Consider the following 26,569-nt stretch of genomic DNA (forward strand, 5'->3'; position numbering starts at 1 on the left):
TGAAGATGTCCCTGCACTAGAATCCACACAACAGGAGGCTGATACAAGAATAATACTCCACACCCTGTACAGGGTCCAGAATGACAAAGTTGACAGAGTTGTCATCCATGCCAATGACACAGACATCATCATCATGTGCCTTTACTATAAAGCAACCCATCTCAGATGCCTTCCAGAGCTGTGGGTGAGAACAGAGCAAAATTCATACCTTAATTCCTATCCATCAAATGGTATCAGCACTGGGGCTCGCATGGTGTCGTGCCCTGCCCTTTATCCATAGTTTAAGTGGCAGAGATACCACCAGCTATCCCTTCTTCACTGGGAAGAAGGCATGGTTCAAGGCCAGCATGTGTCTGGATCTCCCTGCACTTGAGGAGTTTGGTGATACTCTTCTGATTCCCTCTCAGATGACGTCATCAATCAGGCACAAGACCTCACAATTGCTGTATATACATCCAAAGCGGACCACCCGGAGGATTTTGACCTGAGTAAGCTTAGAGTGTACAAGTTCCTCAATAATAGATCAACCCTCTTAAAGCTGCTGCCCCCGACAGAGCATGCCTTTGACCTGCACCTGAGAAGAGCTGCTCTAGCAACCATAATAGATAAATGTGCACACATCGCCAAGCCGGATATTCCCTCTTTCGCAGAGTATGGATGGTCTCTCAGTGCTAGCAATGCAGTCCCCCTTGCATCTACCGAGCCAGCCTGGCCTGTGTCAATGAACAAGGCAATATCATGCAGCTGTATCAAAGGCTGCCAGAAAAACTGTTCCTGTGGAAAGAAGGCAATTCCATGCTACTTAGGATGCCGTTGCCAGGGACTGGAGACACGATGCAGCAGGATCAGTGCAACACGTGACAACAGTGACAGTGAATAGCATTGTACCATAGTATCATTGGCTTTAGAAGCAGGCAAGACAGCACCATAGACGTCAAAATGAACCTTTTGTAGGCAACCTCAAATCCGCTTTTACTCTGTTTGTCACTAAGTAGTCTATATTTTGTTATGTTACTTGAATGCATACCACTATGTTAATTTGTATAGCCCTAAAGTTGAAGTTTTTGGCAGGTCTTGGAGTGTGCATGTGTCTGTTTATATTGTAGTTAGTTTATTAAAATGATACATAAGATACATTGTGGGCTTTTTTTCAGATTTTTCACTGCAATCATCCCCACAACTATAGATAGAATCTGAAAAAATGTAATACCATACATTATTTGTGACTGCAGCCATATTAACATAGAAATGAAAGCTCAAACTGACCAAATGTGTTCATATTGCTTAAAAAGCAGACTTTTTGCCATAACAGTTAGCTGTCACTGTAAAAGTCATAGTAAAACTCATTTTCGGGTGGCGGCCATCTTGGAAATATGCAAAGTAAAGGTCCAGACACACCCAATCATAAAGATAAGTATTCCATTGAGTTTCTCATGCTCTGAAACCATGAAATAGACACCAAGTTTGCATTTCTAGCCCATCTGGTTCAAAAGTTATCGCCAAAGCTATTTTCTGATAGGGGCCAATATTGAAGCGGCCATATTGGATTTCCAGCAAAAAATTGACCGGGTTGTCCATATAGATTGTGATCCTAGAGGGTCATAGATATTATTTCTGGTGGCCAACCTTTTATGGCAGGGCAAATGCAGCACCCTAAAAAAAGGTGGGTTTTGCCCCCTGGGTATACACACTGTTTTTCTGTTCGACATAGAGCCTTGGAAACTTGTCTTTTTACGGATATACATCTGATATTCTTCAAGTAAAGTTCAGGAAAAGTTACGCCTTGTCCTCTTTTTTGGAGATGTGGATTTCTCGTTTGCTATCTGTGTAGTACTGTACAGATTCATGGTATAAGCGCAGAATAGCTATAAATATAAATGTTGTCAAAGTGTACGCAAACTATCTATCCACACCAATAAAAGTACATAAGGAATATACAATGCAGTATTTAGCTTAATACTGTACATACATACGCATGCACGAGCACGTGCACACACACACACACACACTTGTTTGAGATGATGCACAATCTATCCATGGTAAAATACATTTACAGCTTGCTTTAGCTGTTAGTAAGATGATATTCATTATGAAAAATCTACAATATCACTTTTACACGTGTAGATAGATGGATACAAACAAGGTACTGGAAGGCACTTTACAAAAATCACAAAAGGTTATGTTTTGCTTCATTGTCCCTTTGCGATCATAAGTAATTTTTCAGTATGTAGACAATGTGTTTCAAAGTGCCACTGGTGATATGATTATGTTTACACCATTTGAAAAACATAAAAGTCACTCAGCATGTTCTGTTTTTCCACCTACAGTATCTGTTTTCCTGTACATACCTTCACATACAGGTCAGCATATTACCTCAAAGAAATTCATATTTTGGGGGTGGGGAGGTTGGGGGTGGTTAATTAAATGAAATGTTTAATGTTTTTTTGTTTGTTTGTTTCTTTTTTACTGATAGAAAGTGTCCAGATCAGATTAGTTGGGTCTTCTCGGTGCTCTGGCAGGGTGGAGGTCTATCACAACAGCAGCTGGGGAACAGTCTGTGATGACTCCTGGGACCTGAAAGATGCTGAGGTGGTTTGCCGAGAGCTGAGCTGTGGGACGGCACAGAGTGCTCCTGGAAGTGCCCATTTTGGCCAAGGGAATGGTTCAATCTGGATGGATAATGTTGACTGTTCAGGAAGTGAAATGTCTCTAACTCAGTGCCCGCACAGTGGATTCGGTGTACATGATTGTGGTCATGGTGAGGATGTTGGTGTCGTCTGCTCAGGTAAGAGCGGATGTCATGTCACTCGTCATAAATGAATGAAAATCACAAAGCTGCAACACTGTTACGACCCCCTGTCTAGGGTAGGGGAGGTGACATAAAAATGGAGGACGACAGCTGAATTCAAACTGAATATATATTTATTTTCTTCAGCAGAAATATTTTCTTAGTTTTTCTCTTAAGTGACAAGTGACTTCAGGGTGCTGGTTTACATGATGTAAAACACCTAACTACAGAAAAGAAAACCCTAACATAAACCCCTGACCAAAACAAATAACAATACTAAACCTACTTACCTAACTAAATATTAAACAGGAGAAAAGAGGGGATGGGATGAGCCCAAACAAAAAGTACCAAACACCCCTACAGAAAATGAATGAATAATATTTACCAGGATTAAATCAAACAATGTGCAAACAATGATAACTGAAGCTAAAGGAAACGAAGTATCTGGAAAGAACTCTTAACTGAGATCAACTATTACTGAAGGCAAATGTTTAACGAAGGCAACTAAGCAAAATGAATCAAAATAAAGGTTATGAAGGTTTGGTTGGAGGATGAGAGGAATCGAGTCTCTGTTGCTGTTCAGCAGCCAATCCTCCGAGCAGTCAGAGCAAACTGAGGCTTTTGAATAGTTGGAGCCAGAGCCACAGCCAATCACGGCTAGGGTGTCGACAGGAGAGACGAATGAGAGCAGGGGACAGGGCCAGAGGCTGGACCTGTCAATCTGTAGCACAGCCTGCATACAATCAGCCACTTCACACTCACACCAGCACCACACCCATCCGCACAGCATTCACACCACCTTATATGGGATACAGAAAAGCAACAATATAACACAAGCCACAAATACTACAATAATCCAACTCATCATAAATATTCCAAATTATAACCAAATACAAATATAATAATAAATACAAAATACGGCTGGCCGTAACACCCCCCTCCTTAAAGAAAACTTCCCCCCCAAAAGTTATCTCCAGAAGGGGCTAAATGAGAGACACATATGCACAGCCGAAACTCACCATCCTGAATTTCAAAATGAGGTCCCTCAACCTCCAAAAGTGAATATGCTCAAATCAGTGATTGGAATTAACTGCAAGACACATGAAGTACACCTGGCTGTTTTCTGTAACAATGGAGGATGCATTACAAAGCCCGAGTGGCATAATATAGCATAAATCCCATCGGAATACTAAAACAGGACTACACATGCATGTGAGGGTTAAAAGGGATCTGCCAATACACCTTTAACAAATGACCCAAACAGGAAGACGTCACAAAAAAATGTCTGTTGTGCATGTTCCCCCAAAGAAGGCTGTCTTTTTCTCTTTGCTAAAAAAAAAACACAAATTTAAGCCATTGCTTTTTTAGGGAATAAAGTGCAAGTGCACCAGACAAAATAGAAACAACTGGCAGGTTTTTCTTCCAAATTCACGCTATTTTTTTCTTGCATATTTACACACGAACGAAGACACAATCAACCACACGAATGGGAGGAAAAGGGGTACGAACGAAGACTACGCGAATGGGAAAAATCGAATACACGATTACTGAGTGGGTAAAAAGGGACAAAAGAGAAAACGAGTGGGTATGGGGCACGAAGGTTCTTCTGTCATGTGAGCCCTCCCAAGCACACATGACAGAAGTGCTCAATAACACAGAACAAAATTACCGGTACTAAGACACAATCAAAATCAAGTCACCAGACGAAAACAGATGGCCATCCCGACACTGCGCAGAGGGCACGAACTGCCTCCCCGCGCACAGTGAGGGATGGTCATTCTGCTGGGGCGCATGCATCCCCAAATGTGACAGTGTGTGTTAAAACGAATTCCTCGGCGCACACTGCAGCCTTGGACACACAATCAACTTTTTGCTCATTCACATAAATGGCAACATTCTCAGGGAGACATAACTTAAACTCCTCTAGTAAAACTAACTGACGAAGCTGTTCAACAGTTGATACTTTGCTCGCGGTACTCCATTTATCAAACAACAGTTTCTTTTCTCTAGCAAACTCCACATAAGTCTGGTTAGGAGATTTTTCACAAGATCTGAACCTTTGGCGATATGCCTCAGGGACCAACTCGTAAGCACGAAGGACTGTGGCCTTAACCACCTCATACTCTTGGCTCTGTTCTGTAGATAAAGTCAGGCAGACCGCCTGAGCCTTGCCCACCAATTTACATTGCACAAGCAAACTCCACATATTTCTAGGCCAATTCATAGTTATTGCAATGCGTTCAAAAATAGTGAAAAATGAATCAACTTCTGTCTCGTTAAAAGGCGGGACCAAATCAATATGCTTACTTACTTTGAACGTTTCAGGAGTGGTGGATGCACGTCCACCTCTAGAAGTCTCAACTTCAGGCTGAGGGGCAGGTGACCTGTCAAGCTTTAAGGCCCTAATGCGGAGATGCATCAACTCAACCTCCTTGGTCTTTGTTTCGAGCTCCACCTCTCGGAGGCGGAGGGCCAGCTTTAGACTCTCTGAGTCCCCCTCAGCAATTTTACGATCCATCAGCTGCTCAGTACTCGACCCATGAGGCAAGACGATGCCCGCTCCCCCCTCATGGTCGCTGTGCGCCAGGGAGAATGTGTCAGCGGCCGCCTCCACATTCTCACCTGAGCGCACAGTAGTACTCACCGTTGGCTCGATATTTGCCAACTCCAGGATACCTTTATCAGTAAGCTGCCGTGACACACAAGTCTTCAATTCGGCTTTGTTGGTACCCGCTGAGACAGAAAGTTTAAACACTTTAGCAATTAATAGCAACTCTGCTTTTGTGCAATTGTCCAATTTCTCTAATGTGGGAGACTGCGCAACCTCATCTACAGAAGCCATTTCACAAGACACAGTAGAATAACCTACCAACCTGGAGCAAAGTATCAACCTCTAAGTAAAAACAGAGACCACCAAACCAACAGTAACCTTAAATCAAAACCAATGAAAACCAGAAAAAACAATACCTACAGTTAACTAACCTGCACACGTCAAGAGGATTTACGTAATAGGGTAATTTAGATTGAGACGGACGAGCCCCCAATTTATGTTACGACCCCCTGTCTAGGGTAGGGGAGGTGACATAAAAATGGAGGACGACAGCTGAATTCAAACTGAATATATATTTATTTTCTTCAGCAGAAATATTTTCTTAGTTTTTCTCTTAAGTGACAAGTGACTTCAGGGTGCTGGTTTACATGATGTAAAACACCTAACTACAGAAAAGAAAACCCTAACATAAACCCCTGACCAAAACAAATAACAATACTAAACCTACTTACCTAACTAAATATTAAACAGGAGAAAAGAGGGGATGGGATGAGCCCAAACAAAAAGTACCAAACACCCCTACAGAAAATGAATGAATAATATTTACCAGGATTAAATCAAACAATGTGCAAACAATGATAACTGAAGCTAAAGGAAACGAAGTATCTGGAAAGAACTCTTAACTGAGATCAACTATTACTGAAGGCAAATGTTTAACGAAGGCAACTAAGCAAAATGAATCAAAATAAAGGTTATGAAGGTTTGGTTGGAGGATGAGAGGAATCGAGTCTCTGTTGCTGTTCAGCTGCCAATCCTCCGAGCAGTCAGAGCAAACTGAGGCTTTTGAATAGTTGGAGCCAGAGCCACAGCCAATCACGGCTAGGGTGTCGACAGGAGAGACGAATGAGAGCAGGGGACAGGGCCAGAGGCTGGACCTGTCAATCTGTAGCACAGCCTGCATACAATCAGCCACTTCACACTCACACCAGCACCACACCCATCCGCACAGCATTCACACCACCTTATATGGGATACAGAAAAGCAACAATATAACACAAGCCACAAATACTACAATAATCCAACTCATCATAAATATTCCAAATTATAACCAAATACAAATATAATAATAAATACAAAATACGGCTGGCCGTAACAAACACTAATTATTTTTATTTTTTCTTCCTAACTTTACAGTGGTGAGGCTAGTAGGTGGTGGACGGTGCTCTGGCAGGGTGGAGGTCTATCATAGTGGTCAGTGGGGAACGGTGTGTGACGACAGCTGGGACATGAATGACACTGAGGTGGTTTGCAGAGAGCTAGGCTGTGGGGCGGCTTCAAGCATTGAAAAGTATGGGCAAGGCAGTGGTGAGATCTGGTTGGATGATGTTGCTTGTTCTGGTAGTGAATGCTCTGTGACTCAGTGCTCACATCCAGGATTTGGGAGAAATAACTGCGGCCATTTGGAAGATGTTGGTGTTGTTTGTTCAGGTGAGATTTGTAAAATGTATTAGAATCTTGTTAAGATACAATTACTTTAGATGGAAAGTTAGTTGATTCTGATTCACTGGAAATTTGCAACAAAAAGAGATGTTTTCTTCTGCAGGACTGACATCTCCTAGACTGTCTGCATCCCAGTCAACACTGTCACCAGGAGAGCAGTTGATCCTCACTTGCTTAGCCCCACTCTGTGGAATTGTGATATTTTACAAGGATGAATCTTCCATTAAACATCAGGCATTTCTAGAATCCCAACAGACCAGTGTTGGGAGGTTAACACTGTCCAATGTTAACTCCTCCCACGAAGGAAGTTATACCTGTCAATACTCTACTCACAGCACCACAAGCTCCTACAGCAGCCCAGTAAACGTCACAGTTGGTGAGTCTGGAGCTTATATGAAACTTTTATTGAAGCCAGAGATCATGGGGGTTCAGTAGACAAATCTACAATCCTTAACTTTTCTGTAGTCTCCCTTTCCTGATGGAGCCTCTCTCCATGTGCAACAATGTCCGAACTACAATAAAGATGGTGGTGCATCTAGTAGAAGTCTGATCATAGTAGAATAGAGAGACCACCTCCAAAGACTATTGTATTAATATTAATATGCTCTAGTCTACCTAACCAAAGATTGGTTATAAAAATGTCCCGGATTATAGTTTTAACCATGGTGCTGAGGGTCCCACTCCAAGTAGACTCCAAATAGGATTCGAACTAGATCTTATGAAATAATATACAATGCTAATAATTGAAATGGTTTATTCTTTCCCATTTATTTACTACAATTTTCAGTGAGTCTCCCAAAGCCCAGCATCTCAGTGAATCCTGTCAGTGAGGTTACCTGGGGTAACACAGTTGACATCACCTGTTCCGTTTCAACTCAGCATTTGGGAGGAACCTTCACTTTGCAGCAGACCTCTGGTTCATTTAGAAAGAAACAAACCACCAGTGGCTCGTCATATACCTTCAACATCCCTAATGTGGACTTTGTTCACGAGGGGTCGTACCGATGTCAGTATGAAACGACTGTTTCAAGTAGACACTTCAACTCTCCTCAAAGTGACCCTGTTATTTTCTCTGTTACAGGTGAGGAAATAACTATTGCATTAATTACGTTATTTTAGATAACAATGCAGTCGTTTTACTCACTTAATATTTTCAATTACATACTATGCAATGCTAATAATTGAAATGGTTTATTCTTTCCCATTCATATCCTACTATTTTCAGTGAGTCTCCCAAAACCCAGCATCTCAGTGAATCCTGTCAGTGCGGTTACCTGGGGTAACACAGTTGACATCACCTGTTCCATCTCAGCTCAGCATTTGGGAGGAACCTTCACTTTGCAGCAGACCTCTGGTTCATTTATAAATATCCAAACTACCAGTGGCAGGTCGTACACCTTCACAATCCCTAATGTGGACTTTGTCCATGAGGGTTCGTACCAATGTCAGTACGAAATAACTGTTTCAAGTAGACACTTCAAATCACCTCAAAGCGACCCTGTTAGGTTCTCTGTTACAGGTGAGGTAATAACTTGCTTTAATTGAATTATTCTAATTAACATTTCACTCCAAAGCAGGGGTTTCAAACTGTCTGGCCATGGGCCAAATGCGGCTCGTGAAGATGTCCAATCCGGGTGGGAGCTGTGCGCTATGCTGGGCGGTAGCCTACTCCTAATCTTCATAAATGAAATTAGGTGCAATTATGTAACCTGCATTTACAATTTGATTCGACCTTTGTACATTTGTGTCTGTTAATGTTATTATTAAATGATTTATTAATGGAAAGAGTGGGGCCAAACAGCCAAATAGCACCGTGTTGTATTCTCTCATCACAATTTACTAGCCCATGACTTTAAGTTGTTATTAAAAGTAATGCTTTATACGCAAAACATTTTAAAACTGTAAAACTGTAACTGATGAGAGAAAGTTGAAAAAGAACAAAGGTGACCCGTTCACACACAATTCTTCCCAATCCGGCCCGTGAGCCAATACTAATCAGACAAGTAAATCATCTTCCACAATCTGTGTAAAAAATATTTTTCTTCCTTCATTCCTTTCTTCACCCCCTTCTGTACTTCCAGCCCCTTTTACAGCCTCTCCAGTCCCTCTGCTAGTGGGATGGACCGTAGGTGTGGTCCTGCTCTTACTGCTGCTGCTGATTGGTCTTTGGCTGATGTGGAGGTGGAGACACAGAAAGTGTACGGCTATCACAGTCACAGATCACACAGTTTGTGAGTAATTCCAATCATACCCTCTTCATCTTGATTCATCTTACAATCTTACAATAAATGCACAGAATCTCTGTGTGTACGTACACGTATCTCGAGAACCGTTCGACCGACCGTCTTCAAATTAGGCACGCGCGTCGCTGATGACCCGGGCGAGTGCAGTTCCCGGTGTCGAGTCAGTTGGATAGGCGGTCGTCCAGCACCGCCGGAAAAGGCTTTGGCCGTGGCCAAATGAGTCAATTGATTGCCATGGCAACCCCAGCCTAAGCTTGATTTGGCAAATTCCCCACACCTGTCGAATTCCCCACACCTGCCATTTGATTAGTTAGTCAGTCCACTTTCCAGTCAGTTTGCACCCTCCACACATTCTCCACAGGTGTTTACCACTGCACAAGGACTTTTCCATATGGGCACAAAAGGGACACATAGACAAACAGACTATTATGATTAGTCAGGCGGTTCTTGAGATTCATAAACTACAGACACACTCACATGCACGCAGAGATTTCGCACATTTATCGTAGGATACAACACGTTCTGCGTATTCTGTGACTTTTTGTTGAAATTATAACTCATCTTTGGGTTGTGCACTACAGGAAAACTGATGAGAAGTGATACGAGAACTGAGTAAATAACTCAAAGATGAGTTATTATAATGTTGACAAGAAATCACAGAATATGCAGAATGTGTATCCTACTATAAATGTCCAAAATCTCTGTGTGCGTGTGAGTGTGTCTGTAGTTAGTTTATGAGTTGTGTGATATAAAAAAAAGCTTCTTTGTGGATGTGGTCTCCTCCAACGTCATTACCTTGCCCAACAGCAATGCCTGGCAGGGTATTGTGATCAGTCTTGTTTGTTTGTTTGTAATATAATATCATCAGAACCGATGTTAACTTGGAGGGAGTGATTATTAGGTTTCCCTAAACAGATGCTTACGAATAAATCCTACAGGATAAAGTTAACATCGTGTTCAGGTTGTTTTAGCTGTCACTGTGGCTGACATTGGACTTGGGCACCGCACTGTGGCATACCAGAAGGAAGAACACACTCACTGCATTTACTAATGTGCAATTGCATGAGATCTGATGAAACATACTGTATCGTCGCTGTCGCGCAGAAACCTCTTATCTCCATATTTTAACTTTTTGTGTTTTTTCCCCGTAAATTAGCACCCTACTTGATCATACTACAGCGTCACACTAAAGTATCAAAAGTAGCAGATCTACAAGCTCGAAACGCGCCGCGAATCGATGTGCTTTATTGAGCTTGTCGATCTGCTACTTTTGCTGTTTTTGAATTTGAATCCTGAAAAGTAACTGTTTTGGACACTGTGTTTCCACCCAACAGAGACGACATACTATGTGACACCAACACTGATATACATTATATGTATGCATTTCTTCCAAGGTGCGATGAACATCTACACCACGGTGGGCAGAGATGAGGATGACGAAGAAGACTACGGCAATGCAGAGGCCTTCACCTGTCACCAAGGCACCGATCACAGTGATGTCTGTGATGCTATCTATGCTAACCCAGACATGTACCCCGAGAGCAACACCAAAGAACACCTCAGCCCTGGTAGGAGAGCAGTGGAAGGCCAGAGTGATGTCGATGAAGAAGGACATTACATGGCCATGGAACCCTTGCCATGAACACGAGCAGGACAATATCATGCTAACTAGTTTATAAAGACTAAAGATTAGGCTAAGATCATCAACTTAATTTGATTCATTCAGTCAGTCAGTTATTGAAGTGAGAATTCAGTTTAATTCCATATAAAGCAGTTTTAGTTTGGAAAGAAGAAAGTAGTTGTTTAATTAAACATTTTTTAATGATTTATTTTTGGCAGTTTGGGCTTTATTTCAGACAGATCAGTGTTGAAAGACCAAGGGCAGAGACTGTGGTGAGACATGTGACACATGACAAGGTTGGATTGGAATCGAGGCCCTCACGCTCACTATAGGACCAAATACCATGAATTGAATATAAAGTAATCTACAGCATTTAATGTATTGAATGAAATAGAATACAACATACACAGCATGTTTGCTATTTGAGTTGTGATAGAAGCAGACTTTATTATTAAGTGTGTGATATTTTAAACACCTGTAAGTATATCAATTGAAAGATAAACACATTATGATGTCAGGAGATGGGTCTCAGGTTTGTAGATTTTGAAACTGACCTTACAATGAGCAAGAAAATGTGAATTATTTTAAAGCTGACTAAAATAGGATAATCTAATGTATTTTATGCTGTAAATAGACTGCTTCTTTGTTATTATTTTGCATGACCTTTATAATCTATTATAAACAATCAGCATTTTAAAACACACAAAGGAATTGGTTTTGGTTGAAATTTTGCTTTTTGTTTTGCGGTTGCCATTGCTATTTCAAATTTTAACATGGAGATCAATCTTGGTCCAAAAAACAAGTTATTGTTTTATTTTATGTAGGCTACATTATGTGACCCAGTGCAGCGCTTTGATCCTCATGTATGCCATGGTCATGTTTCAGCTTTTTACAGATAATGAAAATACAGTGTGCTGCATTTCACTGCCCTCTAAAAAGACAGTACAGGGGCCCCCTTGTGACCAAAAATCTATCTTAAAATCTCTCATGTTCGCTTTTGTTATTTTTATTTCTGCACACACCAAAGTTATTGTTAGGATGTAAAAATATTTTGTGTTATTTTGAATAAAGATATATAGGCCACTACTGCAGAGAACATTTTTATATATTTACTTTATGTTGTCCGTCCGTCCGTCTGTCCGTCCTTCCGTCCAATTTTATCCGCTTATCCAGAAGTCAGGTCGCAGAGGTAGTAAAAGTACAAAAGTATGGGCATCAAAAAGTCCTGTTTCACAAGTTTTCAAATGTATAAAATATATAAAGATCCTTTGAAAATAGCAGATCTACAATTGCAGATCTCACAATGCGTCGCGTCGCAATACTAATCAATACTAATAATTTCTATAGAGTCTTTGTTTAGTAACAGGGATTTCCCCACCTCTCACACAAAATACATTTTCAAGTGGGTTATAATTATATTTAATCCAATCAGGAGATAGAACCCCACAAAGATCATTTATCAGCTTGTGTTTCCAATTTTGTCTGCTCATTTATTAGTTTCATCACTTACAATTTAACTTCTTTATCCTGTATCCTGTATGAGTTCTCTCTCCTGAATGGATTAAATTGGTATCCTGACCGGAAATTGTATTTTCTGTTTACTGAAGAGCTGGAGAGATGGGGAGACGATGATTACTATGGGAATATACTGAAGCACTATTTAACTTTTATTTTAACAAAAATCACTTTCACTATACCTTTAAACACTGGCAGTTACTAGGCAGTTGGCAGTTGGCACAAGACGCATCCACACAAAATGATACAGGTTTTTAGGGTTCACATGTCATGTTACCTTGAGGATGTCTTTAAGGAGAGGGGCCTTCATGGAAGAAAGGTTGTGAGAAGTCAATGAAAAATGTCCAACAAAAAGGGAAGGAATTTACAGGATTTACAAATGAATCTTACATTTCAGCTCTCATTCTCTTCACTCATTCTTTGTATCAAGAATTGTCTTTTTAGTGGAATTGTATAGCTGTTTTAGTTTAAGAACCTGTTTGATAGTTATTGTCATGAGTAACTTTAAGGCTTTTCTTCTAGTTTAATCAACTGAAAAAAGGCAAGAAAATAATCTATATTCCAATTTTGTTTGGTCTGACTGCTGTATTTATTGACGTATAGTGTTGATTGCTTCTTATTGTCAGAAAGAAGGAAGTCACACTAGTGACCATGATGTCGACGTGCACACATTCTAGATGACCACAGCACTCATTACATCTTCCTAGTTCAGTCTTCAACTCGAGACTGGCAGAGAAGACCCTATCAGTCTCTCCACCATGGGACTCGTATTATGGAGAAAAATCCTATATTTGAACATGAGTGAGTGCCATGTTTTATTATTATTTTTTCCTATATATTAATATATTGAAAACATGTTTACCCCCATTTACAGATCCTTAAAGTTTCTGTTTGAATCTTCCTGAAGTGAGAGAGTTTCTAAGTAACATTCTAGCTCAATTTATGATAGTATAGTGGTATTGAGTTGAAGGCGTCACTGTATGTATGAATATTACTGGTCACAGCCCAGCTTTTCTTCACAGTGTCTGTAAGATTTATCCCAGAAATGTATTGTGACATTGACATGGTGAGTTGTTAAAGATGCTAGACTGTCAGCCTTTTGACATCCAGAAGTCAAATTCACAGCGTGTACATTTCTCCACATGACCGTACTGCTGTGGGCCTACAGCAATGCGGACTGACATGTTACAAAAATGCTTACAGTGAATACTCAGCCAACTAACACAATGCATGCTTACAACAATGACAACAGTGATACACATGTTTATGTCAACTCAATACTTTTTGCATTTTTCCATGAATACAAAATGTGTTTACAGCTCACCTTAAAATGAACACTGAACGCTGGGTAAAATGAATAGGTATTATTAACTTGGACATATATTGTCCCATATTACTATCTGTCATGTGTTTATCTTTCATACTATGTAATGTATTGCGCTGTCAATCAGTCCAGCACATGTTTGATATAGTTACTGTACAGTACAGTATAATAAATATTAAGTTTCAATATATGCTGTATTTTATCACAGCTTACTTTTCTATACATTATAGAATAAAATAACATGATAGAGCAATTTTATACTTGTTTGTTTGCTGTTTAGACAGACACATAGCTCATCTTCTTCCTTAGTTTAAAGTAAAGATAAATAGGGCTTTGCTGGCTTGACCATGCAAACCACAACCACATTTTTTTTTTTTTATATTTGTTTTTACGAAGATGGACACAAACAAGATACAGGAATACACATTACAAAAATTTCACACGGTTCTGTTTTACTTTATTGTCCCTTTGCAATCATGGTGAAAGTAATTTTTGAGTCTCTGTCTACAGTATGTTGTATCCATGTGTTTCAAAGTGTAATGCCACTGGTGATTATGTGACATGCTAACACCATTAGAAAAACATGGAAGTAACTCAGCTTGCTCTGTTTCCCCCCTGCAGTGTCTGTTCTCTTGTACGTACCTTCACATACAGGTAAGAATGTTCTCTGGAAAAAGGGAATAAAAAAGAAACGTCTATATTCAGAAAAAAAGGAAACGTTAATGACATTTTCATTTTAATGTGGATGTGCTTTTATGTCTTTTTTCTTCTTATTTTTTATTACTGATAGAAGGTGCTCAGATCAGATTAGTAGGGTCTCGATGCTCTGGAAAACTCGAGATCTATTACAACGGCCTCTGGGGTACAGTATGTGATGACAGCTGGGACATGAAAGACACTCAAGTGGTTTGCAGAGAGCTGGATTGTGGGACAGCTTCAAACTACAGCAAGTATGGGGGTGGCAGTGGTGACATCTGGTTGGATGATGTTGCTTGTTCTGGTAGTGAATGCACTCTGACTGAATGCTCACATCCAGGATTTGGGACACATAACTGTGACCATTCAGAAGATGTTGGTGTTGTATGCTCAGGTAATATTTGTAATCTCTTCCTTCAAAATTGATCTCGTTAAGATAGAATTACCATTGAAGGACCTTTCTGAATATTTGATTCCGAATCACTGAAGTAGTGGAGTCCAATGTTCACAAACGCAGTAAGACCTAGTTCATCATAATAATTAGATAATAATTAAGATGAACAAAATGTATGTTTTCTTCTGCAGCAGGACAACCATCTCTGTCGACATCCAGTTTAGCTCTTTCACCAGGAGAGAAGTTGATCCTCACTTGCTCAATTTCAACCCTGCTCTGTGCATCTCTTGATGTGAATTTTTACAAGGATGGATCTGACATTGGACGTAAGGCTTTAATATCCAAACAGACCAGTGGGATATTAACACTGTACAATGTTGACTCTTCCCGCCAGGGAAGTTATACTTGTCGATACTCAACTCGTAGCATCACAAGCTCCTACAGCAGCCCAGTAAACATCATGGTTGGTGAGTAAGGTCCTTTTATTAACTTAATCATGGTACTGAGGGTCAAACTATGAGTAGACTCCAAATTAAGTGGACTCCAGGATTAATGGGATAAGAAGAAATATGTTTGGCCTTGGAGATATGGTTGGAGATTTGAGGAAAATAAAAACGGCTGAAGCAAATAGTCCCACTCTAACCCCATGTCATGTTTTTTAGAACTTCTGTCAAAGTACGTTATCACTTGCATGTCAAAATCTGTCATTTTTTTATTTATTTGTCAGCTAGTTCTTTGCTTCCAACCCTAACCTTAAAATAATATACTGTACAATGCTAATGATTAAAACAGTTAATTCTTTCTATTTTCAGTGAGTCTCCCAAAGCCCAGCATCTCAGTGAATCCTGTCAGTGAGGTTACTTGGGGTAACACAGTTGCCATCACTTGTTCCGTCTCAACACAGCATTTGGGTGGAACCCTCACTTTGCGGCAGACCTCTGGTTCAAGAAATATCCAAACCACCAGTGGCACGTCATATACCTTCAAAATCCCTAATGTGGACTTTTTTCACGAGGGGTCATACCAATGTCAGTATGACACAACAGTTTCAAGTAGACGCTTCAACTCTCCTCAAAGTAACCCTGTTAGGTTCTCTGTTACAGGTGAGGAAATAACTATTGAATTAATACAAATATTTTAAATTACAAGGTAGTCATACATTTTAAACTAATATACAATGCCAGTAATTTAAACTTTTATTTTATTTCCCACTCATATCCTACTATTTTAGTGAGTCTCCCAAAGCCCAGCATCTCAGTGAATCCTGTCAGTGAGGTTACCTGGGGTAACACAGTTGCCATCACCTGTTCTGTCTCAACTCAGCATTTGGGAGGAACCTTCACTTTGCAGCAGACCTCTGGTTCATTTACCAAGAAACAAACCACCAGTCGCTCGTCATCTACCTTCAACATCCCTAATGTGGACTTTGTCCATGAAGGGTCGTACCAATGTCAGTACGAAAAAACGTTTCAAGTTTCAAGTAGACGCTTCAACTCTACTCAAAGTGACCCTGTTAGGTTCTCTGTTACAGGTGAGGAAATTAATGAAAGAATACATTCAATTGGATGACTAAGACATTTCTTAAAGTTCCAGTATAAAAGTATGAAATATATCTCTGTGTGATCAGTGAGGCTGCTGCAGGCCAACATCTCCCTGACGACTCCATACGCAGTGCTGGTATGGGGTCCTGGGCATTCAGAGGTCACCAGGGGTTACAGCTTCTCCATCACCTGCTCCATTCTCCCCCAGTATCCTGGAGGCTTCTTCTCCCTCATCTTCTCTGGCTCCAACAGCAATATCAAGCAGCAGTCAGCAGTCAACCTCTCTGCCTCTTTCCAGTTCCCTGCAGCAGAGTATGAACACCAGGGCAACTACAGCTGTGTCTATGAAGTCACCGTCTCCACACGCAATTTCACTTCTAAATGCTCAGAGCTGCTCAGCGTCTCAGTCAACCGTGAGAAGATTTATATAAAGGATCAGCAAATACACACACTTTCACAAACTAGATCTCTGTTACTTGTGTTGTTACTTATACTTTTTCTTTCTTTCTTGCTTTCTTTCTTTCTTTCTTTCTTTCTTTCTTTCTTTCTTTCTTTCTTTCTTTCAGCCTCTCCAATCCCTCTGCTTGTGGGTGGAATTATAGGAGGTGTGGTCCTACTCTTACTTCTGCTGCTGATTGGTCTCTGGCTGATGTGGAGGCGGAGACACAGAAAGACAGCGACCAAAAAGACTGATGACACAGGCCGTGAGTAATTGTAAATGGTGCATCTACATAGTGCCTTTACAATGGCAACAATGCAACCTGCTCATAGGGAGCAGTTATGGGTTCAGTGTCTTGCTCAAGGACACTTCAACACTAACCCAGGGAGAGCTGGCGGGGATCGAACTGGGAACATTCCGATTCCCAAGTGGCCACCCTACCTCCTGAATCACTGCCACTGTTACAGAGGTGTCCTCTATACCGGCACCACCTAGGCACCCATACTTGGGTGATAAACGAAACGGCTATGCTCTAGGGTCGTCCTTATATGGCGAACGCGTAGGATGACATCATGAGACATGATACCTGCCAACCATATAGGGTTGAGTTGAGGCAGGGAAGATCAGATCAGTAATATTCCAGTTCAGTAACTACCAAGTATAAACTAACTAAGAAAGAGTGAAGGCCTTACGAACCATTTGCTCTCCTACCTGATCTCATCTACCCAGCCCCAATCACTCGGGCTCCCGAGAGGTACCGTTCTGGCCGACGGCGCTCTGGGCAACCTGCTACCAGCAATCTCACTACAAGAACTATCCCCTTATTTAGTTCCCTCCAACAGCCACCCTAATACCAAACATACCTAATCTTCATTGTGATATATCAATATATTCCAATTGGTCAAGTCTCTGGTCAAAACTAGCAGCAGTCTTGGCCCCCAAACCTGGATGAAGACTCTAATTCCGGTACAAAATGGTTAATGAAAATGGCATTTGAGTATACCATAATAAAAATAAACGTGGACTTACAGTAGATGCGACTGAATATGAACCTGTTCATTGACCCTAAATGCTCACGGAAAAAGCCAATGAAAATAATTTCCCACACTATAAAAAAAAAGTTGTAGGATAACAAATTATTTTACTTCCACTGTTATTTGTTTTAAAGAGTAAATGATGTTGAGGAATGAGGAAGTTCGTCGTTCTCCCTCTTATAATTATACACTGCACATTCTGTGGCTTCCTGTCAACATTAGAACTTGTCTTTGGGTTGCGAACAACAGGAAAGAGGATGAAGTGATATGAGTGAGTACTATTTGTGTACTGATGTAGCTGTATTCTTTTTAAAAGAAGTGTAGCGGTTAGAGCATAATGCCTTCCATGCGGAAGGTCGTGGTTTCGAGCCTTGCCGGTCGACGTCAGCAAGGGCATGCGGTCGCAACAGGTTCCTGTAACAGTTACACTTACAGGAAGGGTTAGAATCAAGCCAGAAAACACCATTCAAAACCAAATTGAAGATGGTGGCCGCGTCCATTGAGTTCTATGGAGAAGTGGCACCATGTTATATTCGGTTCGTCATGTATCTGTGCATTTCTTCCAAGGTGTGACGAACCCCAACAACACTGTGGGAGGACATGATGACCCTGTCTACGTCAATGCTGCCTTCACATGTCACCAAGGCAATGATGATGACAGCGATGACCCTGTCTACGTCAATGCGGCCTTCACATGTCACCAAGGCAACGATGATGACAGCGATGACTATGTCAATGGGTCAGTACACTGATATAGTTTTAAATGAACCCCAATTGAATAATGTCTTAAGATAACTAACCTCAGTGGAAACAATTGATACTAGTGTAATACTACCACTGGTAATAATCATCATAGCCATCATCATCCTTGTGCATGAGGTCTCATGTTTAGTTCAAGTTGGTTTTAGTGGAGGCTAAATGTGTTCCCATCTCCTGCTGTTTGTATTAACTTATAGACATTATACTCAACTTATATCTTCTCTTGCCAGCAACATGCACAAACACGTTGACAACCCGGGTGAGGAAGAGGAAGAGGAAGAGGAGGAGGAGGACTGTGACGACCTCGTTGAAAAAGAAGAAGATAACTATGTCACTGTTATTGGATGAGTTTTAGTTTGGAAATAATGCATTCAACTGCTTCAACAACAACAAGTGACTGTGTGTCTGTATGGCTCCTTGGGCATGAACACCTGCAACTGATTGCAACAAATCAATTTCAGGTGCGAACGCACACGCGTGCAAGACACACGCAAGGCCCTACCCAGGGTGGAACTGTATGAGACTTGGCAGGTACTTTGTGCCAGTAGCTCTGAGGATTTACAACGAGACACACAATGGTCGCTCTGCCAGGTCAACCGCAACATACAGTAACTTGGAATCATAGATGTATCAAGGACTCTGACCTCTAATGACACTTTTAGGGTACGGTTACTGTACTGATTGCAGTGTGAACACTGTCGCTTTTCTTCCGCATTGCACTGATTGTAATGGACACTTAAATTGTTCTGGGGTGGGATACGGTGAGGACACTGTAACCTTGTGTCGTAGTTTGACGGTGCTTCTTTTTGTTTTTCTCGCCTTGTATTGCTGTATACAACAGTACTTTCCATCTCTGTATAGGCCTACCTGTAATAGAATAGAATAAAACATACACAGCATGTTTGCTTTTTTGAGTTGTGATAGAAGCAGACTTTATTATTAAGTGTGTGATATTTTAAATACCTGTAAGTATTTTATGTTTACTAAACCCTTCATACATGTTTTTGAGTGGTGCCAACCACTCCTACATTTGACTTTGTCCGTGTGTCCGTATGTCCGTCCGTCCGTCCGTATAGCACGGCTGATTGGTCAAGCTTCACGTGTCACGTGACAACATATTGTTGCTGATTGCAACACAAGGATGCAACCAGTTACACTTTCAAAGGCACCACTCTCTTCACACTGGGTGTGATTTTTTGAATAACAATTGAAAGATAAACACATTGTGATGTCAGGAGATGGGTCTCAGGTTTGTAGATTTTGAAACTGTCCTTACAATGGGCAAGAAAATGTAAATAATTTTAACGCTGAAAATAGGCTAATATAATTTATTTTATGCTGTAAATGGCCTGCTTCTTTGTTATTATTTTGCATGATGTATTTTTTCAGGAAACCATTATAATCTATTCTAAACAGTTAGAATAGATTACAACTCACAAAGGAATTGGTTTTGGTTGTAATATTGCTTTTAGTTTTGCTGTTGCCGTTGCTATTGCAAACTTTAACATGGAGATCAATCTTGGTCCAAAAATCAAGTTATTGTTTTATTTTATGTACATTCTATGTGACCCAGTGCAGTGCTTTGATCCTCATGTAGGCCCTGGTCATGTTTCATCTTACAGATTATGAAAATACAGAATGTGTGCTGCGTTTCACTGCCCTCTAAAAAGAAAGCACAGGGGGCCCCCTTGTGACCAATCTTAAAAGTGTCTCATTGTCTTTTGTTCTTTTTATTTCTGCACACACCAAAGTAATTGTTAGGAGGTTAAAATATGTTGTGTTATTTTGAATAAAGATATATACTGCAGAGAACATTTTTATTTACTTTATATTAGTTGTCAGTCCGTCCATCATTATCTGGTCAGAGTCTGGTCAGAGTCAGAGTCTGGTCACGGAGGCAGATCTAGCAGATCTACAAGCTCACAACGAGTCACACTGCAACTTGTTGTGAGCTTGTAGATCTGCTATTTTTTGTAAGTTACACAATGCGCGCAACTAACAGTGTAAATTAAGCTTTACTAGATGACTGGACCACCTCAGCTGACTCCTTTCCATGCAAAGCAGCAATGTCTCTACACCTTTTGTCTCACAGATGACTGAGCTTCTCACTCTATCCTGTAATCCTGCATACCACTCCACTGATCAGTGTGACATGTCTTGTGCACACTGAGAGCAGGCCAGTCACCACAATTCTCGATCATCGATTATCAGTTAATCGACAATTGTTACTTTGATTGGAAAAAAAGTTACACAGCATGACTTTAAGCTACATCCCTGCAGAGAATGTAAATGGCAGAGAACTGCGTGTCAGTAAAGAGGAAGTCTCAGTTTCTTAGATGAGCTTTCACATTATAAAGAACTCATCACATCTTCCTAGTTCAGTCTTCAACTCCACTGGAGACTGACAGAGAGAACCTTTTCAGTCTCTCCACCATGGGACTCGTAATATGGAGAAAATTCCTGTATTTGAACACGAGTGAGTGCCAGGTTTTATTATATTATCAATTGATGTTTTAAGATATTGAAAATAGGGTTGTGACTATAGGTGTAACTTTTCCACTTACAGATCCTTAAAGTTGTATTTGAATTGCACGCCTCCGTCCATATAGCACGAGAGAGTTTATAACATTCTAGCTCAATTTATAATAGTATAGTATCTGGTATTGACTTGAAGGCATGTGTGTATGAATATTTACTGGTCATTACCCAGCTTTTCTGCACAGTGTTGTCTCCTCTAAGAGATTGGGAGAAAGAAGGAGGAGGTCCGCACACTGTTTAAAGCTCCAAGAAACTCTTTTTATAATGCAACGTTTCGACCCTTAGGTCTTCATCAGGCAAAATGTATCAATCTCATCTTAAATTTTGCCTGATGAAGACCTAAGGGTCGAAACGTTGCATTATAAAAAGAGTTTCTTGGAGCTTTAAACAGTGTGCGGACCTCCTCCTTCTTTCTCTTGATTCCTCCTTGATGTCCAGCACCTGGCCTAAATACGGGCGTGGGATGTGCACACACAACCTTCTCTTTGAACTCCTCTAAGAGATTCCCAGACATGTATTGTGACATACAGTAACGTTGACATTGTGAATAGCTAAAATGATGGTTTGAGTTTTCTTATATATCCCAGGAGTCAAATTCACAGAGTGTACATGAGTGGGTGGGAGGGGATCGGAGACATTTGGGGTGCATTTTCTTAAGCTAATTGGAGTGTGCGTGCAAAGTTTCACCCCAATTGGACAATGAGTTCATGATTTGTGGCATATTGTGTAAAATGGGCCCCTCCTGCAAACTTTGAAAGTAACTTGACATGCTCTGTTTTTTCCACCTACAGTGTCTTTTTTCCTGTACATACCTTCACATGGAGGTAAGCAAAAGTTTGTTAAATCAAAATGTAAATGAGGAATTCTTATTTATGTATTTATTAATTATAATTATAATTTATAGAAGCTGCCAAGATCAGATTAGTTGGATCTTCTCGGTGCTCTGGAAGAGTGGAGATCTATCATGAATACCGCTGGGGAACAGTCTGTGATGACCACTGGGACCTGAAAGATGCTGAGGTGGTTTGCAGAGAGCTGAACTGTGGGACGGCACAGAGTGCTCCTGGAGGAGCCTATTTTGGCCAAGGGAACGATCCAATCTGGATGGATGATGTGGGTTGTTCAGGAAGTGAAACGTCTCTAACTGAGTGCCTACACGGAGGATTTGGTGAACAGAATTGTGAACACGATGAGGATGCTGGTGTGGTCTGTTCGGGTAAGAATGGAGGTTGTGTGTCACTCATCTCAAATAATTGTTTGTATTATATAAAACATCACAATGGTGCAAACCCTTTTCTTTCATGCTCAGATTTAGTGAGGCTGGTGGATGGTAGTGGACAGTGCTCTGGCAGGGTGGAGGTCTATCACAACAACAGCTGGGGAACAGTCTGTGATGACGACTGGGACCTGAAAGATGCTGAGGTGGTTTGCAGAGAGCTGAGCTGTGGGACGGCACAGAGTGCTCCTGGAGGTGCCTATTTTGGCCAAGGGTATGGTTCAACCTCGCTGGATGATGTGGGTTGTTCAGGAAGTGAAACGTCTCTAACTGAGTGCCAACACAGAGGATTTGGTGTACATGATTGTGGTCATGAAGAGGATGCTGGTGTTTTCTGTTCAGGTAAGAATGGATGTTATATCTCTCATCTCAAATAAAAAAAGCAAGTTTAAAACATAACATAACAAAAGTGAATGCTCCAAATAACTCAAACAACAAAATAAACCAAAGCAACAATCACAAAAACTTACCAAACACATGGTATAGGAAATTAATGACAACAAGATACAAACGAAATAACCTAAAGGACAAACTTTTTTTTTTTTTTACTGCAAAACTAAATACAAATAATAAAAAATATCTTTCTTTCTTCCTCTCCTCCTTCCAGGCTCTCCAATCCCTATGATAGTGGGTAGGACTGTAGGAGGTGTGCTGCTCTTACTGCTGCTGCTGATTGGTCTCTGGCTGATACACAGAAGGACAGCGACCAAAAAGACTGATGATGACACAGCCTGTGAGTAATTGTAAATGGTGCATCTACATAGTGCCTTTATCCAAAGCGCTTTACAATGGCAACAATGCAAGGCACCCACCTGCTCATCGGGAGCAGGTATGGGTTCAGTGTCTTGCTCAAGGACACTTCAACACTAGTCTCATGGGGCCAGACTGTTGGCTCCCACAATTTTCAAATGTTTCCGGTCATACAGTCTGGGACACGGAAGCTCTGATCATGATTAAAATATAAAGCGGATGTGAAGCCTCCTCCCCACTTCTGTTTTGTCTTTACAGTTGCGCAAATTTATGATGTAAAGATATTTTAAAATATATTTTGAACGGAAGTGCCAGCTTCCTCTCTCGGATTGCGGGAAGTGTAGTTCCAAACTCTATATAGCTTTCGGAGATTGTGGAATAGTTGTCTGGCTACGCGAGACTACTTCAACACTAACCCAGGTCCCAGGGAGAGCTGGGGATTGAACTGGGAACATTCTGGATAACAAATTATTTTACTTCCACTGTTGTTTGTTTTAAAGAGTAGATGATGTTGAGAAATGAAGAAGTTTGTCATTCTCCCTCTCTATAAAATGGTGCACTGCACATTCTGTGGCTTCCTTTCCTTTCATTACAACATGTCTTCTTTGGGTTGTGAACAACATGAAAGATGATGAAGTGAGACAAGAAGTGAGTAGCCTACTGCATCCGCTGAGTTCAATGGAGAAGTGGCGCCATGTTATATTCGGTTCCTCAAGCAAGCTATATAGAGAGGGAGAGAATAGAGAAGAAAGGAACACATAGCACAGAACTAGTCAAATATGAAGGCACAGACAAATGAACAATTATACACAGACCAATATACATGAGATGGTTTTAAAAATAGCAGTCGACAGGTGGCACTACGGAAGGCAGAAGTGCTCCTCAGAGCACAGGTGTCCACCAGCCAGGTCATGTACTGTAGGTTAAATGCATCTGCCTCCTGGTGACGCTAAAACAGGCGTGCATGAACTTTAACGGCACTAGAGCGCTGCGTTCATGATTTGAGGCATTTTGTTCAAAACTATCCACTCCTGCAAACTTTAGATGCCAATCTTAGCCAATCAGGATGGAATATGACAAATCTGACAGATCCGTCTGGATCACATGACTGTAGAGATAACGTGTACCGGTTTGCGTGATGTTTGGACAAAATGGAGAGTATAATATGAAAAGAAATGTTATGCAAAAATAGGCCTACTGGTGGCGCTATAACAGGACAATTGGAAAGGGTGGCATTTCTTCCTCGGCCTAGTGGGAATATGCGCGCAATGTTTCACCGCAATCGCACGCTGCGTATATGATTTCATTCAGTCCGATCTGAAAATTTGGGGCAGAGGTTCTGCTCTGGCATGCAGGGAGTTTCACGTCGATCGGGCCAACGGTGCCAGAGATTAGCTGTTCACAGACCTACGGACGGACACACACACGGGCGGACGTACGGATAGACGTACGGATGGACAGGGGGCAAAACATACTCTACGCCTTCGGCCTGGCAGAGACAAAAATAGCAGCAGGTACTACAGTATACAAATCAAAGTTTCATGTGCATCACCACAGAAGAGGAAAGCAAGATTGGGTTTTGCTGACCATTCTACTGGAGACTGTACAGCCCCTGGACAATAAGTTATGCTAATAGGAAACAAGGGGCAATTGCATAATTTGCCTCAGAGAAACATGGATTTCTGATAGGACGTTTTGTAGCTTTTGTCGCTGTAGTGTGAACGCAGCATAAGGCAGCTTTTATTGTGGCAGGAGACGTGAACAGGGCTAACCTGATTAGCAACACTTAAGGTGAATGGGTCCTAGACATAGAGTTAACTACCTAATTCTGGATGGCTACAAGGCCCTCCTCCGTCCACCATTTGCCACATGTGATACACCACTCTGTTCAGCTATACTCCTTGCCTAATCAAGCCCCCAGAACCGCGGTGGATTAGTGAAGCTGCCGTTGCCTGGTGGTAAAATCTGGGATTGCAAGACTTCTGCATTTAGAATACTACTGCGCATGCTTCTATGGTCTGAAACGCCAGTACACCTGCTCTATGCAATGCAGGAAGTAGAGTTATTTCTGGGTGCTTCATGCGCTGGTGAGCTACTTTCATTGAAGTGAATAGTTGGTGGCGGGCCGTCCGTTCTCTAGATATTATAATGTATTATATATGTATGTATGTACAGTATATGTATCATGTATCATGTTTGTATGTATGTATGCATTTCTTACAAGATGTGATGAACGCGAACAACACAGTCGGAAGAGGAAATGATGAGAAGGATGAAGTCTATGTCAATGCAGAGGCCTCCACATGTCACCAAGGCAACGATGACGACAGCGATGACTATGTCAATGGGTCAGTAGCTCACTGATAATTTTTTATTTGAATAACCAATTGAATAACCTCAGTGAAAAAATGTATACTGCAATACTAGCACTGATATATAACAATAATCATCATAGCCATCATCGTCAATCCGCATGAGGTCTCATCTTTTCTTTTTGAAGTTCAAGTTGGTTTTAGTGGAAGTTAAATGGATTTCCATCTCCTGCTGTTTAAATTCAACTTATATCTTCTCTTGCCAGCAACATGCATGCTGACAACCCGCGTGAGGAAGAGGAAGAGGACGAGTATGATGACATCGATGAAAAAAAAGAAGATAACTATGTCACAGTTATTTGATGAGTTTTTGTTTGGAAATAATGAATTATAATGAATTACTTTAAGCGGTGCCAGTCGCTACAACAAGTGGTGTTCACTCTCCATTCCGACATCTCACCACTCCGACTAGTGGCTTCCGCGTGCGGTTAGGGTTAGGGTTAGGGTTAGGTATAGGGTTCGTCAACGTCGGAAAGGCGACATGTCGGAAAGGAGAAATGCACCCACAACAAGTGTGTGCATTTATGTCTGTATGTCTCCATGGGCATGAACACCTGCAACTGATTGCAATAAATCAGTTGCAGGTGCGAACAAAGTGCGAACAAAGTGCGAACGCACACGCGTGCATGACGCACGCAAGACCCAGCAGGCACACAACACACACTATAGCAGCAGCATGCCATTTTGATCTTCAATTTGCAGTATTTGCTTTCTTCAACACCTAGGTGTGTGTTGGTTTGGCTTGGTAATTGGGGAGCATTTAGTCTCTCATTTGTGTACAATTACAATAGATATTCTCTATGAGTATAACAACCAGTCCACCACTCGAGGGGCGAGTGACTGACAACTCTGCCATTACCTACTGTAAGTCCAACTCAAGCAAGAGGGCTGTAGGGCCATTTCATTGTGGAATAGTCTTCCAGGTGATATTCGTATTATAAAAGGAAAGGCTTGTTTCAAAAAGAAACTTAGACTTTACATACACTCAGTACAGTCAAAAAACATGTTC

At 41.1% G+C, this 26,569-nt stretch overlaps 3 protein-coding genes and 1 long non-coding RNA gene across 4 annotated transcripts; all 4 read left to right on the plus strand.

Annotated features, from left to right (window-relative positions):
• Nucleotides 1-6,844: 6,844 nt before the first annotated feature.
• Nucleotides 6,845-8,629, plus strand: LOC311054763 (leukocyte immunoglobulin-like receptor subfamily B member 4; the record flags this gene model as incomplete). The annotated part of the gene is made up of 3 exons (XM_084070768.1): nucleotides 6,845-6,923; nucleotides 7,846-8,139; nucleotides 8,284-8,629. The coding sequence occupies 3 exons, from the start codon at nucleotides 6,845-6,847 to the stop codon at nucleotides 8,601-8,603; spliced, it is 693 nt and encodes a 230-aa protein (XP_083926894.1). The 3' UTR covers nucleotides 8,604-8,629.
• A 6,432-nt stretch (nucleotides 8,630-15,061) lies between these two features.
• On the plus strand, nucleotides 15,062-16,994 carry LOC311054764 (immunoglobulin superfamily member 1-like; the record flags this gene model as incomplete). Its single annotated transcript, XM_084070769.1, has 4 exons — nucleotides 15,062-15,318; nucleotides 15,664-15,954; nucleotides 16,479-16,798; nucleotides 16,959-16,994. Exons 1-4 carry the CDS (start codon nucleotides 15,312-15,314, stop codon nucleotides 16,992-16,994), a joined length of 654 nt encoding a protein of 217 aa, XP_083926895.1. The 5' UTR covers nucleotides 15,062-15,311.
• Nucleotides 16,995-21,959: 4,965 nt separating this feature from the next.
• On the plus strand, nucleotides 21,960-22,815 carry LOC311054765 (scavenger receptor cysteine-rich domain-containing group B protein-like; the record flags this gene model as incomplete). The annotated part of the gene is made up of 3 exons (XM_084070770.1): nucleotides 21,960-21,986; nucleotides 22,067-22,378; nucleotides 22,472-22,815. The coding sequence occupies exons 2-3, from the start codon at nucleotides 22,267-22,269 to the stop codon at nucleotides 22,813-22,815; spliced, it is 456 nt and encodes a 151-aa protein (XP_083926896.1). The 5' UTR covers nucleotides 21,960-21,986; nucleotides 22,067-22,266.
• Nucleotides 22,816-23,067: 252 nt separating this feature from the next.
• On the plus strand, nucleotides 23,068-25,890 carry LOC311055207. Its single transcript, XR_014601772.1, has 3 exons — nucleotides 23,068-23,171; nucleotides 25,413-25,536; nucleotides 25,767-25,890. It is a non-coding gene; the product is annotated as an uncharacterized lncRNA (long non-coding RNA).
• Nucleotides 25,891-26,569: the final 679 nt, after the last annotated feature.

The sequence above is a fragment of the Gymnoscopelus microlampas genome, assembly GCF_963454915.1.
Source record: "Gymnoscopelus microlampas genome assembly, chromosome: 11".
Lineage (NCBI taxonomy): Eukaryota > Metazoa > Chordata > Actinopteri > Myctophiformes > Myctophidae > Gymnoscopelus > Gymnoscopelus microlampas.